General features: G+C 43.3%; 1 protein-coding gene across 1 annotated transcript in view; it reads left to right on the top strand.

The window, feature by feature from the left end:
- Nucleotides 1-19,012, top strand: part of TNFRSF11B (TNF receptor superfamily member 11b) — a 51,828-nt gene that overhangs the window by 20,661 nt on the left and 12,155 nt on the right. Inside the window, exons 2-3 of the mRNA XM_077493252.1 lie at nt 6,407-6,761; nt 16,512-16,694. Of these exons, the coding sequence (XP_077349378.1) occupies nt 6,407-6,761; nt 16,512-16,694 (538 nt within the window). The remainder of the gene's footprint in view (nt 1-6,406; nt 6,762-16,511; nt 16,695-19,012) is intronic.

Below are 19,012 nucleotides of genomic sequence, written 5' to 3'. Positions count from 1 at the left end.
TTCCGATGATATTGTGCTCCGTTTTTTTGTATGATTTATTAAATGTAACATTTTTTCATAGATCATCCTCCTCCTGATGAAGCGGGCTCCCCCGCAAAACTATTCGAGGAAACTCCGTGCACCCCCTTTCCTCTGAAATTTTCTCGGGACTGACCCGTTAGGAATTCATGAATTGTGGTGTACATATGAGTATATTTTAATGTACTTTTGTTTGTAATTGTCTTTTTTTGCCTTTATTAATTTGTATCTATTTTAACTAGTTTGTTTTGCTAATTATCTAGTACCGGTATAGTCCAAATCTGTTGCCTTGTTGGTTAAAAGTGTTTGAGGGTCAGTGTGAGCAGCTGCCCGGGCATTTCTATACCAACCAACCTCTCTCCATTATGAATCCTGGATGATGGTACCTGTATTTCATTTCTAATTACTGGTAACTTGAGGCTATACTCACCTATTGCCGTTGTCTCAATTAAAGCGGTGTCTCCCCCCCCCCAAAAATAAAAATAATTTTAAGGCCAGCAGCTACACATACTGTAGCTGCTGGCTTTTAGTAATAGGACACTTACCTGTTCTGGGGACCAGCAATGTCGACACCACAGCTGATGTTTCCATCAACTGTCGGGTGCTGCCGCCATTGTGGTATGGGTACCCAGCAGGGTAGGCACTTTCTGCGTATACCTTCTCAGGGATTGGCTGGGGCATGATAAATATTCAGCTGATCATTTAAATTTACCTCCCACTGGAAGCTTCTTCTAGGAGAAGCAATCAAACTTGCAGTTCAGGAAACCATGATCAGAGCAAAACAATCTATCACTGCTCCACTCACTACTTGGAGGGTGCTACATGAATACTCCTTCATTTTATTGAGAATAGCCATTAAAAAATTTTTTCCATTCTTTATACATTTTTGCAGAATATTTCACAGATAATGTAAGTCCAGTAAGTTAGTTTTCAGCAACCCACTAGTTTTTTCTGCAGAGCTTTTGGCCTAAAAACAACTAAAAATCCTAAAAGCGGAACTAAAGGGAGGAATACTCACCTTCCCAACGCCTGTGTGCCGGGTTTTGGCCATCTTCATTGGTGGACGCAAGATGACGGCTAGTCAACTCGGCACATAGGATCAGCCCGGCGGCTGTAAGCTGGGCTGTGCACGCACAGGTCAGTTTACAGTCTAGGGTTCACTGTGAGCACGCAGGTGGATCTGTTTTATTGCAGAAGAGACACTGCGTGTTCCTTCTGAAATAAAATGTCTGCCTGCTTTTTTCACGAATTAAGAATTTCAGTTTATTGAGAAAAAAAAAATATGGTACAACCAATTAGACAGATAACAACGAATACAGAGTAGTACAGAATTTCCCACACTATGTACATGAAGCTAGACAGTGAGGGTGAATACAACGTAGGAACCCAATTGGGTAATGAAAGCCACAAATCACATTCCACGAATTAGCAGTTGTCTACTGAACTGCGCCAAAATGATCTACCATCACCAGAGAAAGGGAAAGGGTGGATGGGTGGGGGAGGGGAGGCTTGGGGGGTGATAGTTTTTAGTTTAGTTAGTACAGAAAAAATCTAGGACAGACCAGATTGATTCACTGTCATGGTGCCTACCAATCAGAATCAATCCGAAACACTGCACAGAGAAGAGTGGATCATTTCAAATCAAAAAGTACAGCAGGGACCGGGGGGGAGGGTGTCCGGTGTTAGTTCATCTCTACATTTTTTCTGTAACGGTGAACTAATGGCGACTAAGTTGATGGGCAGTAACTCCGATCTACACTGACTGAAGAATGTTCAGCATTGGACACACATATTGGGTATATTGGATGCCCGGTCCTTCCCAGTGCACTGCAGTTTCATCTGCCAGCCAACACAACATTATTATGTATTATTATTATAAATGGTTGCTACAGGGGAAGGCAAAGTCAAGATCCCACCACCGGCACCTAGATGAGACAATCACTGTAAGCCCTTATGCTGCCGAATACTAAGCCATCATGTTATGGCTGCACATAACCCAGCAGAACTTCCTCTGCAACTTTCTGCTATCAATGAAGAATAAATAGAATGCATTATTGTAGAACAAGTGTCAGATTATGTAAAAAAAAAAAAAATCCAGGTTTATTTTGTACAACTGTTTGGTAAAATGAAATGTGTCATTTGCGTAAACCTAACTTCCTCTAAAAAATAATAGAATTCCTTGATTACTTAAAAAAATTACAATCTTACTATTTAAGATCCTAAAACGAGCCTGCACTCTGTTTTAAGGGAAGACGCATTATACTCATATTAGCATAAAACAAAATGAAAAACTCTGCTATATATAATTTTTTTTAAAGGGGCCGCCAGAAGGATTATGCCATAATGTGCTGTTATGCATTAGATATTGGGCGCCGTCAATAAATTTGTTTCGTTCTGTTCCGTTACGGTTCGTATGAAAATACGAATTGACGTTAGGTTCATTAACGTTCATTACGATGAATTTAAAGGCAAAAATATACCTCAATATGACAGTCAATGCTGATGGAAGTTTGGTTTTTATCCGAAGTACGAAATTCCGTTGAAGAATTTCCTATCTGAAATACTAATTTTCGTTAGATGAGGGGCTCCCACCATCCCTGTGCTGTGCTGACTTCCTCCTGGGGATTCGTAAACAAAAGTTCGTATTTCGTACAAAATTCGGACACATGACAATTCGTATTTCGGATCCTCCCAAACGTACGAATATAGGGAAATTCGTACGAATTTGAGATTCGTACAAAACGAATCGCACATGTCTATTATGCATAGCATATTAGCACATTATGGCAGATTTACCTGTCAAAGCTCTCCAACGCTGCTGTATCAGCACTCCAGCTGGTCCCAGACGTTTCCATCTTCTTTCTGTGTTCCCTCTGTTTGGCCGCTTAAATGGCCAGACCGCGATGATGTCACTCCCACGTATGCACACGGGAGTTACTTCATCATAGCACAGAGTGGTGCCGTAAATTTACATATTGCAGATACAGAAAATAATTTATGACAGAAGAGACCACTAGGGTCTTTTCTACCATAAAAACCCTGTCAGAGGTTTTAAAAAACGTGAGTTTAATTCGACTTTGAAGTACAACATAACACTAACTCGCTAAATAAAATCTATTCAAGTATGCATTCTTAACTTGGGAAAGGTCAGTTCTAGGGTTGCACGGATACAGTTTTTTTTTTTTACCGGTGAGTGTAAGTACCAATACTTTCATCACTGTAGCAAGCCTGGGTTCACACAGGAGCGGTGGGGTAAACCACATGCGATTCGATCAGGGATCACACCTCATTCCTGTTCAAATCCCAATGCGGTTCTTTGCAGTGTGATTTGAGTATATTCATTTTGTATAGGCTCAAATCGCACCTCAAAGGTATCAGTTCCGGCTATCGTAGCAGTTGCATGAGTACGAGTTCTCGTACAAATACTCGGCTTCAGCTTTGATACAGATATCGGTATCAGTGTAACCCTAGATCCTTCTATTGCTTTCATCCTCCTCCACATATCCAAACTCAAAAATGTTAAAAAAAAATTTTTTGCTGCTGTAATCTGACTTCTTGTTAGAGGGTGTCTACATTTGTTCTCCGTGGTCTTAATGTAAGTAGGAACATAGCCACCCTGTTTTGCTTGATCCCAAGATGGACTATGGACTGTGGGATTTGTATAGTGTCCATGGAGCAGTGTACATGACTGCAAATAACATGCACTGCTCATTCCAAATAAACCTGTAAGGGGTAGGTGGGTGGTTGGTCGTCATGTCCTCCTTGTTTCCCTCCTTGTTGGGGGTCAGGCAAGGGACACATGAGAGGGTCACATGAGAGGCCTGCCCTGGGATGGGTTCTTTTGCGATACACTAGGCACTTTGTACGGGGTCACTGCCATACACATTGGGTACCTTTACTTGAGCCACGCTCACGACCCTGACAGATAACTAAACATGAACATACTCTAGTATACCCTCTTGATGTTTTTATCACCACAATCACTTGAGTATTTAGGAGGGACTTGCAGAGCAAATGCCCTCTCCACCTGTCCATCGTACATGCTTAATGGCAGGCTGCTAGAGAAACCTTCTTTACCCTTGGTAACCATTTTCTTGTGCTTCACACTATATTAAATTATTAAACGTATTTGACAGTCCAAAACATCCCTTGCCCCTAACTACAGGCTTGTGGCCTGCTTAGGTTACGTCCATATTTGGATGAGTTCTTGGTGGGTTTAATTCAGAGTTCGGCTCCATCCAAATATGGCAGGTCCTTGTTTTGTGCCCCCCCCCTCTCTTTCTCTTGTGGACACAGACCCCCTGTTCATTTTATAATGTAGTACCCTCCTGTTCACTTTATAATGTAATACTTTATAATGTATCACTTTATAATGTAGACCCCCTGTTCATTTTATAATGTAGTACCCTCCTAGGTAGGTGCTAGAAGAGAGTATTGTTTTTTGGCTTTTCAGCTTTACAGAGAATTAGCCAGTAAATTTAGATGCACTCTGCCTACCAGGGAGCAGGGATCCATTGATAGGGTCTGCTCATGGTGTTCAGGTGCTGCTCATGTTGTCTAAATGTTTCACACTGGTCCAATAGGATGGGGCATATTGGATAGGGAGAGGAAAGCTGACAAACGAGAGCACAGGCATAGTTACAGCCCTGGCCATTGGCAGAGAAAAGTGCCTCAGTGTATACTGGGTGACTGTATATATGCCAACGGCACCTGTGCTCTGGGTCTTCGGCTGAAGGCCGAGGTCTCAGAGGGAGGGGGCGGCTGCCCCTCCTCTGTAGAAGCTGCCATGTGGCCTGAGGGTCTGAATCTGAGAATAGCTGCAACCCAGATGTCCTCCAGAGCTGACTGGAAGGGAGACATGCTAGGAAGGATCTGTTTTAGCCTAAGTGAGTACAGATCTGTGTTATGGGGCCTGTCTTGTGAGGGCCAACCCTTCAGCTAGTAGAGTCAGTGGACGGGTGTTAGTCAAAGGGGATGCTAGTTAGTGTCCTGAAGATAAACAGTTTAATCAAGTCTGCTGCCAGAGCAAGCAAAGGACTTAATCTTCCCATACAAGTGAAGTATGGTATAATAGAAAGACTGTTAACACATTTAACTTGGTGAAGCCGAGTGAGAGTGGTCCTCATCTGTAATTAGTTCCAGCTGGAGTATCCCACTATTCCCTTCTACTATCCAAGTTCCAACAATAAATATCCCCAAAAAAAAAACCTGGATTGAATTTTGGAAACGAGCGGATGAGAGTATGGGCAGTTGACTGAAAACCCCTAGTAATAGGTGTCTACACACAGCAAGCCCTACAGGGGCAGTGCTACAATAAAAACATGGAACCAGTGGGCTAAACCCAGCAAAGCCTGCCAAGAAGAAAACCCGGAAACACAGGTAACTCTTAGATTTCTGACTGGGGCAGTGTGAATGGGCAGACATAACCTCTACCTGTCTACAAACGGAAGTGAGAGATAAAAAGGAGAGGTTTGGAGCTCATGGAGGATGTAGAAAAACACAGAAAAGAATTACCGTATTTAATGAAAAATAGATAGGTAAGACCATCAATTACTGGATGTGTATAGATTCTTTTTGGAGAATAGAGATATTATTTAGGGCTCCCAGGGGTTGGTCAAACCTTGTGTTTTATTAAAAGCTTATGTCGCCTATAGTCCCGACAGGCTAGTAAAGATCAACAGGTGGCATAAGTAAGTAGACTGTTGATATGGTAAGGTGTTTTGTGATGGAGCAGGAGCTCATATGTTCATGACACCCACCTCCATCAATGTTAGATGCATTTTTGTATGATATGGTGCCTGCTTGTTGGTTTCTGTGAATGTCCCTCTGTAATATTTATTGCAATAACCATATTTGTAATTATTTTGGGCAACTTTCAAAAAGCTAAAGAAAACAAAACAAAAAAAAAGATTGAGATATAAACTCTGGACGTAGTCCCGTCGTAACGAACGAACGTCATCACGTTCTGAACGATCGGATTTTCCGACAACTTTGTCCGACCGTGTGTATGCAGCACCAGTTTCGGACAAAATCCGTCAGAAAAAATCTGCCTGTGGGAGTCCTACTTTTAACTGTCAGCCTTGCAATACCTCATGGGACTTGTAGTTCTGCAACAGCTGGAGGGCCACCAGTTTGAAACCTGTGTGGTTAGGTGCTCACCCACCCTCTCCAGAGGCTGTCACCACAACACTCTGCAACAATACGTACAAAGATGCAGAGAATAGCACTGCATGATCATTTTAAAAACGAACATACCTAAAAAAACTTCAAATAAATTTCCCCCAAGTCCATTATGGTTACCCCTTAAGTAGACTAGATAGGATATAATTAATGTAATTAAACATAGATTATTCTGCTTTTAATGAAGATCACTATTTCTCCTTTATAGATCTTCTACGTCAGTGTTACTGTTGGAAACCCACCAAAATACTCTCACCATGACCCGGATACATATATTTTACAATGTGACCAGTGTCCACCGGGGACCTTCGTTAAACAAGACTGCACGGCTGAGCAGAGAACAGAATGTGCCCCTTGCCCGTCCAATCACTACGCAGATCGGTGGAACTCTGACAAAGAATGCCAGTTCTGCAGCACCGTGTGTAAGGAGATACAGTACGTGAAGCAGGAGTGTAACAGCACCAGGAACCGCCAGTGTGAGTGCACTGCAGGACATTTCCTGGATGTGGAGTTCTGCATCCCCCACAGTGAGTGTCCTCCTGGATTTGGAGTGCTGCAGCAAGGTAAGCAGCAATTCATTATCAACAGCCACATTCTATTACATTCAGCAAACTGAGTCTAAAGTAACAAAGTGGGATAGCTAAGAGCGACCTGAGAGCCTAACCTCCCCCCCCCCGTCTATAGGCCAGGGGTCAGCAACCTTTTCCACTTAAAGGGGTTGTAAACCCTCATTTATTTTTTTAAATAACAAACATGACATACTTACCTCCACTGTGCAGTTTGTTTTGCACGGAGTGGCCCCCGATCATCCTCTTCTGGGGTCCCCCGGCGGTGCTCGCGGCTCCTCCCCTCATTGGTAAAACCCCTAGAAGAAGTTCTCTCCCAGGGGGTTACCATGTGGGCGCGCTCCTGAGTCCAGCATTTGCGTCCATAGACGCCGAATGTAGTATTTGGCCGCCTCCCAGTGCCCGCATCATTGGATTTGATTGACAGCAGCAGGAGCCAATGGCTGCGCTGCTATCAATCTATCCAATCAAGAGCCGAAAACCCTGGCCAGAGAGGTAGAGCATGCCTCCGGTGAGGGAACGAATGGGCTAAGGTGAGTAAAACGGAGGGGCTGCTCAGTGCCAGAAGTAAAAGTTACAACCCCATTAAGGGATTCAATTTATGTAAATGCATGGAGGGCCGCATTTACCTGCTAATAAAAGAAGATAATAATCCAAACCCCTTTACATTACACAGCCCCCGCACCTCTGGACCCTTTTACATTACACAGCCCCCTGCACCTCTGAACCCATTTACATTACACAGCCCTCGCACCTCTGGACCCATTTACATTACACAGCCCCACACCTCTGGACCCCTGTCCATTACATAGCCCCATACCTCTGGACCCCTTTACATTACACAGCCCCCCCCTGGACATCACACAGCCCCCCCATGTTATGCTTTAACACACTCGAATAGTGTCAAGCTGGGGTACTTAAAAATCTCCATAGGTGACGCTTTGAACATTCCACAGGTTACCAGTTTAGAGTTACAGAGGAAATTACGACGATATCTCACATGTGTATTTTGAACACTGTTTACATTGGTAGTCACCACTCATGTATGCGTTCGCAGCTGCACGTGAGCATGGAGGGATGGGGCGCTTTAAATATATATATATATATATATATATATATATATATATATATATATTTTTTTTTTTTTTATTTAATTAATTTTTTTTAACACTGTCCCTTTAAAAAAAAAATTCTAATCACCTTTATTGCTGTCAGAAGAAATGTAAACATCCCTTGTGACAGTGATAGGCAGTGACAGGTACTCTTTATGGAGAGATCTGGGGTTTATAAGACCCCAAATCCCTACTTTGCACTTAAAAGAATTTAAAATGCCAAGTTTGGCTGTTTTGAATGCTGTCATTCTTTAAAAAATTTGGCACCTTTAAGTCTTGTGTAAACCGCAAGTGATGTCATGACATCGCTTCCGGGTTACTAGATTCGAGACCCAATCAAAGCCAATTCCATCTTCGTTCGGGTCTCTGGCCAGCTGGCGGATGTGCCGGCTGGTCGCTCGCGCCTCCAGGTGGGATGGAAGAGCTGGGCAAGCCGCAGAAGGTGACGGGAGGGGGAGTGCACTCTCCTCCCGCTGCTTGGGATAACAGCTGAACGGCTTCTTAGCCGCATCAGTTGTTAGCCCAAGAAAGCCGACTGGGGTTAAAATGTCCATGGGCCGGGTGCAGCTGAATTCATCGTGTGCACTGACGAGTCAGACACTTAGCGGTGGCGGGCCAGGTGTAGCCCGCAGGTTGCCAACCCCTGCCATAGGCTTTTGTTTGAGTCAGAACTGCTCCTTTTTCCATAAAAGTCAATGAGAATGCAAAAGAAACCTGAAGCAGGTCGATGTAGCTTCAAAGGAGATCAAATGCAGGTCAGAAGTAGGTCAGCTACAGGTAGGGTTGCCACTTTTTCTTCAAGCCAAACCCAAGCACTTTAAAGGCGCACAGTAATTTTAAATCCTTATCAATACAATATATTTTACAATCTTAAAACTTCATCTTAATTAAACTTACAGTGCATAAGCAACTTTCTGCAAATATAACATCCTCACAGGCTGCAATATGCATCCCCATCTTCTATCTGTGAGCACCCCAAAATGCAACAAAATGGCATAGGGACAAATTGCTGCTATCAAACTATAATATAAAGAAAACTGCTAGTTTCAAAATTCTAAAAATTCACGTGTAATATATAGATTTAATTGGTATCATCTTTCTAGTTTATAGTGTTTAGCCAATCAAAAAAATTGTTAATGGCATTACATAAGGAGGGTTATATAAGGATTCTAAAACACCACCCCCCACCCGATATTTCATACCAGGACTACATATGAAGACATATAAGAGCCTGTGTGTGCTGTTATACAAGTCACTATCCTCAAAAGAGGCCATGGTACTCACAAGTTTCAAAACAATTTCCTAGATAAGTGTGTCAAGCGAGGATTCAATTATTCATTGTTATATATACGTAAGCAGCTGTATATATATTGTAATTATTAGGAGGGCTTCCCTGAGAACTGAAAATAGTTTCAAGTAGGGTTGCACCGCTCCCGTTTTTTTATTAATGAGTACTGGTATTTTTGGTCAAGTACTTGTTGATACCGAGTACCAATACTTTCCGGTGCGATTGCACTGCAAAGAATCACATGGAAGTTGAACAGGGATGTGGTGCGATTCCTGTCTGAACCACATGCGATTTACACCACTACTCCTGTGTGTGTGTGTGTATATATAGAAAGGGAAAAGCTTCATCTTGTGGCCAGTTTCTTAAAAACATTAGATCTCACAGTACCTATCTGGCCCAATGCAAAGTCTGCATAGCAAATCACGGCCACTGGAGCAAAGTGTCAGTACTCGATATCGGTGAGTACTTGACCAAAAGCATCAGAACATGTACTCACCAATAAAACACTGGTATCGGTTTTGGGAGCATTTGCTCGAGTATCGATACTTGTGCAAGTGCTTGGTATCGGCACCAATACCGATACTGGTATTGGTGCATCTATGGTTTCAAGGGTTCCCCTGTGTCAGAAAGGTTGGGTAAGGCTGGTTTAAGGAGTCTATTTATGAAGCCATGATTCTGCAGAGGATACTCAACTGGCACTTCCATACCCACTCCAAACTATGGGTCTCCTTGGAAAAGAGCCTGGCGGTCAGAAACCTAACTTATGCTCCATGGTTAAGCCAAGAACACAGGTGTCTAGCTGATACAACCTCCCCACTGACTAAGCATGTGCTCTTAGTATGGGACAAGATTAACCCACTTTTTAAAATAGCCCCCCGTGTCCCCGTTGGCCCCGTTGGGCGGGTTTCTGTGGTTCCCTCCAGTCAAGCAAATGGCCTTATTTGGGCCATGGGTGGATGATGGCAATGCCAGTTGTGGTAAACTTATGAAAGATGGTAAGTTCCTAAGTTTTGACACCCTCCAAACCAGACACGAGGGCTTCCACGTGAATTTCTGGCGATATAGCCAATTACACCAATTCTTTGAAATACATGGCCACTCCATTAGGGATACCTCCCTCATCACCTCATTCGAACAACTATTTGTAGATGACGAACCGATACCCCATATGGTATCCAAATTACACTGGCTACTAGGCTCTGCCATATGTAAACCTAAACACGCCTATATCAGAAGGTGGGAAAAAGACGGAAACACAACTAACTCACCTATATCAACTAACCCACTCATCCTCTATTGATTCTAAAACTCAAGAAACAAATTACAAAATACTGTCCCGCTGGTACTGGGTACCAGCAGACTTGGCACGTATCTACCACTCTGGGTCTGAGCTTTGCTATAGAGGATGTGGATACAGAGGCACGTTAATTCACATATGGTGGGAATGCCCGCTGTTAAGCCCTTTTGGGAGGACATTAAAGATCAAATAAAAGTGATACTGGAGTTGGATGTTCTTCTGTCCCCAAAACACTTCCTACTACATGTCCCCCCGATCCCAGTTAGCCAATATAAGAAAAGCACATTGTCCCACTTACTCAATGCAGCGAGACGCCTGCTCCCAATTTATTGGAAGCAACCCAGAATCCCTACCCGGGAAGAATGGGTCAGCAAGGTGAATGATATTCGTGAAGCGGAGGAATGGATAGCGACCTGTAGGGGCTCCAGAGACCGTTTTACCGGTATCTGGGCACCCTGGTCCGACTATGTTTCAGACTCAAACCACTTGCCCTCCAGCTTGGACATGGCTTTGCTAGAACTAGCAGAACCATCCCTTAAGACCCGCAGACCTCAGAAATCCGAAAGAATAGAAAAATGTCTATTCTTTCCTAGCCATACAGCAGTTTCTGGCCTCTGGAACGTCTATCTCGACCAGGTAAAATGTGCTCGTTGTAGATGAGACTGCAGCCCCCCACAAAGTCTCAGGTATGATCTGACTGCTCCTCCTTTCCCCCACTCCTTCTCTGTTTCTGTTCCCTTTCCTAAACTCCTTGGGAACTACATGTACTGTTTGTTGCTTAGATGCTGGCCTAGAATTTATTCATCAGACTAAAAGACATGGTGCCAGATGCCTCTACACCTGGGGGGGAGGCCCCCTAATATTTTCTCTTTGGGGGGCACTGTATATCCCGGCAGAGCGTTTAAAATACTCCTCCTGGTGCCCCCGGCGCACACGTCGGTGGGGGGAGGTTTGTAGGAGGCTAAGTCAGCCACCCTCCCCCCACTGCGGTTGCAGGCCGGAGGCCCATACTTTCATTAAGAATTAATGATAGCCCCTGCCGGCTCTCTGCCCGCGGTGTGGCTACCAAACCGAGGAATACACACATCAGTCGTCTTGTAAAATTATCGTAGAAATACACGGGGATTGCCCCCGCGAAAACCACCCAGCACCCTATCAGTGGATAGCCTTCAGCTACCTAGCAGGACATTCCCAAGGTACTTTTTCCTTTCCTCTTTCACACTAATGTACCTATATTTATGTTCATACACCAGATCTATGCAAACCATATCCACATGGGCCCAAGATTTTATTTTTCAAATGTGGTACATGACCTGTTATTTGTCTTTGGAAAAATAAAGATTATACATAAAAAAGATTTATAAACCTCTCTGAAGTGTATGAATAAAACATTATATTTAACAATAAACAGAAAAATAGCAGCGCACATCAAAGCCATCTGGTTTTAAGACTTAAAAACAGACTTCAGTTCTGTTTTCTCCCAGACCTAAGGCGGCTAAAGGGGCCTGGTCTGGGAGAAGGCAAAGCTGAAGCCTGGTTTGAAGTCAGAACTGGTTGGCTTTGGTAAGAGCTTCTATTTTTCTGGTTATTGTCTATCTGTTCAGGCGAGGCAGGCCCCTTTTGAGCTGCACCCGTCAACATGTGTGGAACCACCGGATTGAAAAAATTTGAGCTTTGAGTGGCATCTGTTATAATATATTTACCAAACTCTAAATGTATCCTCTTTCACTGGACCTTTTAACTGAGGAGTTTTTTCTCCTCTCCTGTTGCTTCAAGTTGCTCCCCGGGCCAAAGTCTCAATCTCCACCCGGACTGTCACAGCATTTCTATGCATGTAACTTGCATCACCATAAACTGGGGGTCGGCAAGCCACCGATCACAATCTACCAGTCGACTGTGGGCAGCTGACAGGCAGATCAGGAACACGGCCTTGCATTGTTTTTAAAGCTTGTCTGAGTGCTCAGAAAAAATGGCGGAGAGCTAAAGTTATACTCTGCAGAGCTCAGTGAGGAGAGCTCTGAGAGCTGATTGGATGGAAGGGACACACCCTCCTCCACACAGGAGCAGAGCTGAGGCTGTCAATCAGCTGGAGCTCCCTCCCAGTCACCATTTCTCTCTTGGTATCAGGAAAACTTATAAGAAGTGATTCATGCTGATAGTAGAGGAAACAAAAAGCCGACAGAAGTGGCACTTGCTCTTAATTGAGAAAAGCACAACTATAGAGAAATATGCTTTGTTCATATTTCATGTCTGAGGTTTACAACCACTTTAAACTTGGCATAAAAGTTCCTGATACATCCTCCCCTGCCATTGTGATGGTTCCCTTGGCTGAAGCTCTATCCCTCCAAACCAGCCCAACACATTTCTTCAGAGTATATAAAAGATCCCATTACTAGACAATTTTTTCTAAATGATGATACGTGCATTTAACATATTTTATATATGTTATTCATCTGTAAGAGGCTCCCTTGTGTAGACATCCAAAAGACTGCTGCTGATCACTGCCATCTTGTTCTGGGATGTCAGCAGCTCCTGCAGATTTCAACAGATTCAGAGTTGTCATTAGACATGTGCAGATCAGAAAAATGCGTTTAGTTTAGTTTTTGAACAGATTCATTATGTTACTAATTTTGTTTGGTTATTCATTTCCGAGAATTCTTTTAGTTTTGTTTATTCATTTTCAAACGATTTTCTGAACCATTGCAACTGAAATCGGTCCAACATTGATTGACAGATCTGAATTCTGTGTGAAGAATAGCTGGTTGTTAAGGAGGGGGCCGGCAAGCCTGTCGCAGCATCCTTAACCATCATGACTCATCCGCTGTCAGCAGGGATTACCCGCTGACAGCAGAATACAAACAAATAATGTTAACATTAAAAATAATTTAAAAAGAACACAAAAGTTTTATAAAAACGGCGTAGGGTCCCCCAAAATATGTACCAGACCCTTATCCAAGCATGCAGCCCAGCAGACAAGCAAAGGGTGGGGTGATGAGCGAGCACCCCCTCCTGAACAATACCAGGCACATACCAGACCACATTTTTTTGAATTTTTTTTGTATCTTTAGCATTTGTTTTATATGTTTGGAATGGTGTTAAATTAAGAAAACAGAGTGTGGGTCCCCCCAATCCAGGCCCTTTGGGTCTGGTATGGATTTTAAGGGGAACCCCACGCTAAAAATGAAAAGTAAAAAAAGACAGTGTGGGGTTCCCCCCAGATCTATACCAAGCCCCTAGGTGTGGTATGGATATTAAGGGGAACCCCATGAAAAAAAAAAGACGTGCCCCCCCTCCCCCCCAAGAATCCATACCAGACCCTTATCCGAGCATGCAGCCTGGCAGGCTAGGGAAGGAAGGGAGGCAAACAGGAGGGTCTGGTATGGATTTGGGGGGGGGGGGGGGGTCCAATGCTATTTTTATTTTTTTTATAAATGATGTCGTCATTGTTTGTTTATATTAGCCACTTCAGCCAATTGCACGATCATGCAACACTGTACCCAAAAATAGAGCTTTCCCACAAATAGAGCTTTCTTTTGGTGGTATTTAATCACTTCTGTGGTTTTTATTATGTGTGCTATAAACAAAAAATAGCGACAATTTTGAAAAAAACAACAACATTTTACTTTCTGTTATAATACATATCCAAAAATATATATAGAAAAAAACAAATGTATTCATCAGTTTAGGCCGATATATATTTTTCTACATATTTTTGATTAAAAAAAAATCGCAATAGGCATATATTGATTGGTTTGCGCAAGTTATCGCCTCTACAGCTACGGGATCGATTTAGGGACTTGTATTTGTTTTTTATTGTTTTTACTGGTAATGGCTGCGATCTGTGATTTTTAGCGGGACTGTGACATTGCGGCAGACAAATCTGACCCCAAATCACACTTTTTTGAGGACCAATGACATTAGTACATTGATCAGTGCTATAAAAATGCACTGATCAATGTGAAAATTACACTGGCAGGGAAGGGGTTAACACTGGGGGGCGATCAAGGGGTTAAGCGCGTTCGCTCAGTGTGTTTTAACTGTAGGGGGGATTGGCTTACTGAAACATGACAGAGATCACTGCTCCCGATCACTGGGAGCAGTAGATCCCTGTCATGTCACTAGGCAGAATGGACAAATGCCTTGCCGCGATGGCGGGCCGCCGGCAGAAATCGAGTCTGCGGGGACCCGCGGGCATGCTTCCGCGCGACCCGCTGGCATGCTCCCACGGGACCCATGGGCACGCTCCCGCGGCCCACTATCCTGCTTTTACAGACTGATGTACAGGTACGTCAGTTTGCGCAGGATAGCCATTCTGCTGACGTATATATCGGCATGAGCCGGTTGGCAAGTAGTTAAACAAATGATTTGATTTATTCATTCGATAATAGCTGGTTGTTACGGAGTGGGTCAGCCTCCCATCCTTAACAACCGTGACTGATCTGCTGTCATATGGGTTCCACGCTGACGGCTGGTGAGTCGTTGTTAAGGATGTGAGGCTGCCCCGCTCCTTAACAACCAGCTATTATCAAATGAATTGAATCATTTGTTTAATTTGGATGCTTCAAACATCAAATTAAAATGTTTGAATTTCATTTCATTTGTTAATGTTTTATTTGGATTTGTTGCATTATGTTACTTTAGTATTCGGGAATTCGGATACATCTGAATAAGGAAAATGTAGTCCAAATTTAAATTCGTAACGAAACGAATCACACATGTCTAGTTGTCACACAAGTGTTAATCTTTTGCAGCCTTTCTTAATCTTTTTACCCTAGAGGAACCCTTATAAAAATTTGAAAGTCAAAGGGAACCTGTGTTAAAATGAATTCATAAGGGATCAGAGGGAAGAATGCCCCCTTAAATTGATGTCAGGGGGAAGAACTCCTCCTTACAAGCATGGTCAGAATGTCATCCTTACAAGATGACAAAAAATGTCATGCACTGACTCTTTCAAGTGTTATTAAATCCAGGATTATGCAGGCACCATCAGATGGGTGTCAATTAGTCATAGCTCATGGAACCCCTAGAAACCTCTGGAGGTTCCACGAAACCTTAGTGGAGAATGGCTGCTCCTTCTCCCAAGTAGCTAAATAAGAGGTTATATAGGGTGGTTAAGAAAGGAGAAGAGGAGCTTAGCCAGCACAGACAGCAATTACCCAGTCCTAGAAGAAGAAAAGGCAATGATATGCAAGGAGGGACGGAGCTTTACTAGGCAATTTACTGTTCCAGTCCATATTGTTCAAGGCAAATATTCTAGCAAGTTCAAGGCACATTGCAAGTGAATGAAAACAAATTTGTGGAAAGGAAAAACGGTTCATGTACAGTATGCATGTAAAATATATACAATTGTTAATGTTATCCATAGGGTCTCTTTAAAGCATGAGACATACAGTACTCCCTGGATGTCTTATACTTTAAAGAGATCCTGTCACCAGATACCAACTGTCTAAGCCCTTGTACACACGGTCGGACATTCCGACAACAAAATCCGTTGGCTTTTCTCCGACGGATTTTGTCCGAAACTTGTGTTCCATACACGCGGTCGGACAAAGTTGTCGGAAAATCCAATCGTACATAACGTGATGAAGTTATTTAGTTACGACGGGACTACGTTCAGGCTAGTAGCCAATAGCTTTGGTCTAGGAATTTGATCTGAGCATGCGTGGCACTTTGTCCGATCGGAATTCGCTACACACAATCGGACAAAGTCCGATCGGATCATGTTGTCGGAACGTTTTATAGCCCAGCTCTAAAACTTTGTCCGTCGGATATTCCAACGGAAACAGTCCGATAGAGCCCACACACAGTCGGATTATCCGACAACACGGTCCGATCGGACATTTTCCGGGCTAAAGGTCAGATGGAGAAAAATATGGACTGCTTACTAAGGCAACGGTGAATTAACTAGACACTTGATTAATTGATACAGTATATTATTTATTGAGCTGATCCAGTATATTGTAGTGGTTACAGGACAAATCACACTTACCTAACCTATTTCCTGTTGAATTGCTTCACTGTAAATTCACCATGGCCATAATGGTTTCCAGGTACTCCAGAGAGTGACACAGTTTGCGGTGAATGCCCCAAAGGAATGTTCTCAAATGTAACATCTGCCACAGCTCCATGTCAGAAACAAACCAGCTGCAAGAACCTGGGACTCAAAGTTGGTCTTAAAGGAACCTCTACAGAGGACACCGTGTGTGAAGAAGATTCGAGATTCTGTGAAACAGGTAAACAGGTCCTCTCTATACTATAGAATTAGAGAACCAAGTGCAAAGAAGACATTTTTGTCCTTCACCATCTTTGAATTCCATTGACCAAAGTACCATATATGAACTTTCCTAAAAAGCTAAATTATGAGGCCAGATAATCTACCAATGGTATATGTCTATTATACTTGGTTAATGAATGTGTACACTACATTGCACAACCTTTATACAACACTTTAACATCTACATTATAAGGAAGGAACGGAGCTTGTCAATATTCTCCAGATCACCACCCTCTTTTTTTGCTTCTACCTTACTCTTTTATAGTTATGTATCAGCTAAAGAAGCGGTAGGGACCATCACATATGGCCAGTGTTTCCTCTGGTATGCTCAGAATATGCCTTGAAATGCTTTATCAACCAGTCAAATGGAAACAGTGCTCAGGGTGCTTGATGCAATTAAGTACATTGCAGAAATCGCCATTGGGTTGGATGGTTCTAATCCTGGGTATAAACAGTCAGCCCAGTAAACACGAATAACCTTTGTTTACTGCAGATGTATAAAAAAAAGTAATTAAAATGATGGATAAAAGCAAGCAATACCAACGTCAGATGCTTCAGGCTGTGATGGGATCTTGTGCTCAAGGTCCAGTGAAGGTGCTGTGACAGAGCGTTTCACACGCATTCACCTTGACTTGACAAAGCGCGTGTACGCAAAACACGGGTTCACGGCAACCCCCATGTTTGCGTTTCATGCTGGCTCCTTGTGGCTCTTTTCTGTTATCGTCCAGCGGTTGGACCTGATGTCATCCGTGGCACACCAGCACGCCTCGCCTGTACACACGATCGGACCGCGATCTGTAGCCTGTCATCTCGCCACCCCCCCCCGAAACATTTGGAATAAACAAAGGTTATTCATATTTACTGGGTAGACTCTTTATACACAAGATTAGAACCATCCAATTCAATGGGGATTACCGGAATGTGTTTAATTTCACCAAGGGCCCTGAGCACTGTTTTACTTTGAGTGGTTGTTTGCTCTTATAATGCGGCGCTCATCTGAGTGCAGTAAATTAAAATGATTAATGATGAATTTATTAAGATAAAAACATTTAAATAAGAATTAACTCACAGGGTAAAGGTCAAAAAGGCTAGTCACAAGGGGGGGCTTGTTATGTAGTCTTGATCCAGATAGCCGTCAGTGTGGGGTGCTGCCGCTGTCTCGCTAGCTGCAGGGGTTTCCAAGGCTCCAAGTCAAGCTGGCAGTCATATCCCCGTCGGCTGTGATGTCACTGGATGTGGGACACAGGGCTATCAGGCACGTGTTCGGCGCATGCGCGCTCCTTCTTCAGACTTGTCCCTTGTAGTTTTAACACCTGATTTACAAAGGCTTTGGCAGGGTGAAAAGGCTAAAACCACAGACAAAAATGTATATTGAAGTGCCACACTACTGCCAATAGGTCCAGATTATTCCAATAAGAAATAGGGGGACAGTCCAAAGGGCATTGGCCATGTTTCAGGCATCCAAAAACACCAATTCAGCAGGGTTAATTGAAATCAATGTGAATGAAGTAGAAATGAGCTGGACTTTTTCTTCCAGTGGGATTACAAGCCTGGGTCTTGTAAACAACTGATTTGGCAACTGTTTTTGGCCCCCTGAAATGCATTGGCTACTCTTTGGATTGTCTCCCTGACTTTTATTGGAATAAAGTTGTATCTGAACCTTTTAGAAGTAGTGTGGCACTTCAATTTACATTTTGTTACACTACAAGCCAAGGAGGTCCCCTGGGATGTAGAAGACGCCTGTCTAAGATAGCATTGCCAATAAGATAACCTTATGAGTCCAGTACTATATTTCCCCAACTAGGTGTTTATTTCTGTCTGTAACCCATTGCAGATTTTCCTGTATGATGAAGCTGTTGCCCATATAGCTATAAAAACTGGAGTTCAAATCATTTCCTATTTTATACACAAATAAATAAAAAAGTTTCACATATACTTTAGGCCCCATTCACACGGGCTCCCCTGTAATTTTTTTTAGGCAGACCCAATCGGACCATTCAGTGACCTCTATGGAGCGGCGGGTGTGAAGGGACGTGTGTCCGTTCACACCTGCCGACATCCAATTCCATCCTATCTGGCGAAAACAGAGGGATGGATGGGGGGATCCGATGATAGTCGGATGTAAGTGGACAGGCGGTCTGTTTCCATCTGACCGCGCATAGAGGACAGCGGGCTGTGTCTGCTCTGCATAAGCAGGGTGGACATGGACAAGCCATCCGCCTGCTCAGTGGGGATCACTGGACAGATTCCATGCTGAGCAGGTGGACTCCTGGCAGA

Source organism: Lithobates pipiens, unplaced genomic scaffold, assembly GCF_037356315.1.
Source record: "Lithobates pipiens isolate NorthernLeopardFrog02 unplaced genomic scaffold, aLitPip1_a1.2 Scaffold_19, whole genome shotgun sequence".
NCBI lineage: Eukaryota > Metazoa > Chordata > Amphibia > Anura > Ranidae > Lithobates > Lithobates pipiens.
This window is presented reverse-complemented; position numbering and strand designations above follow the sequence as displayed.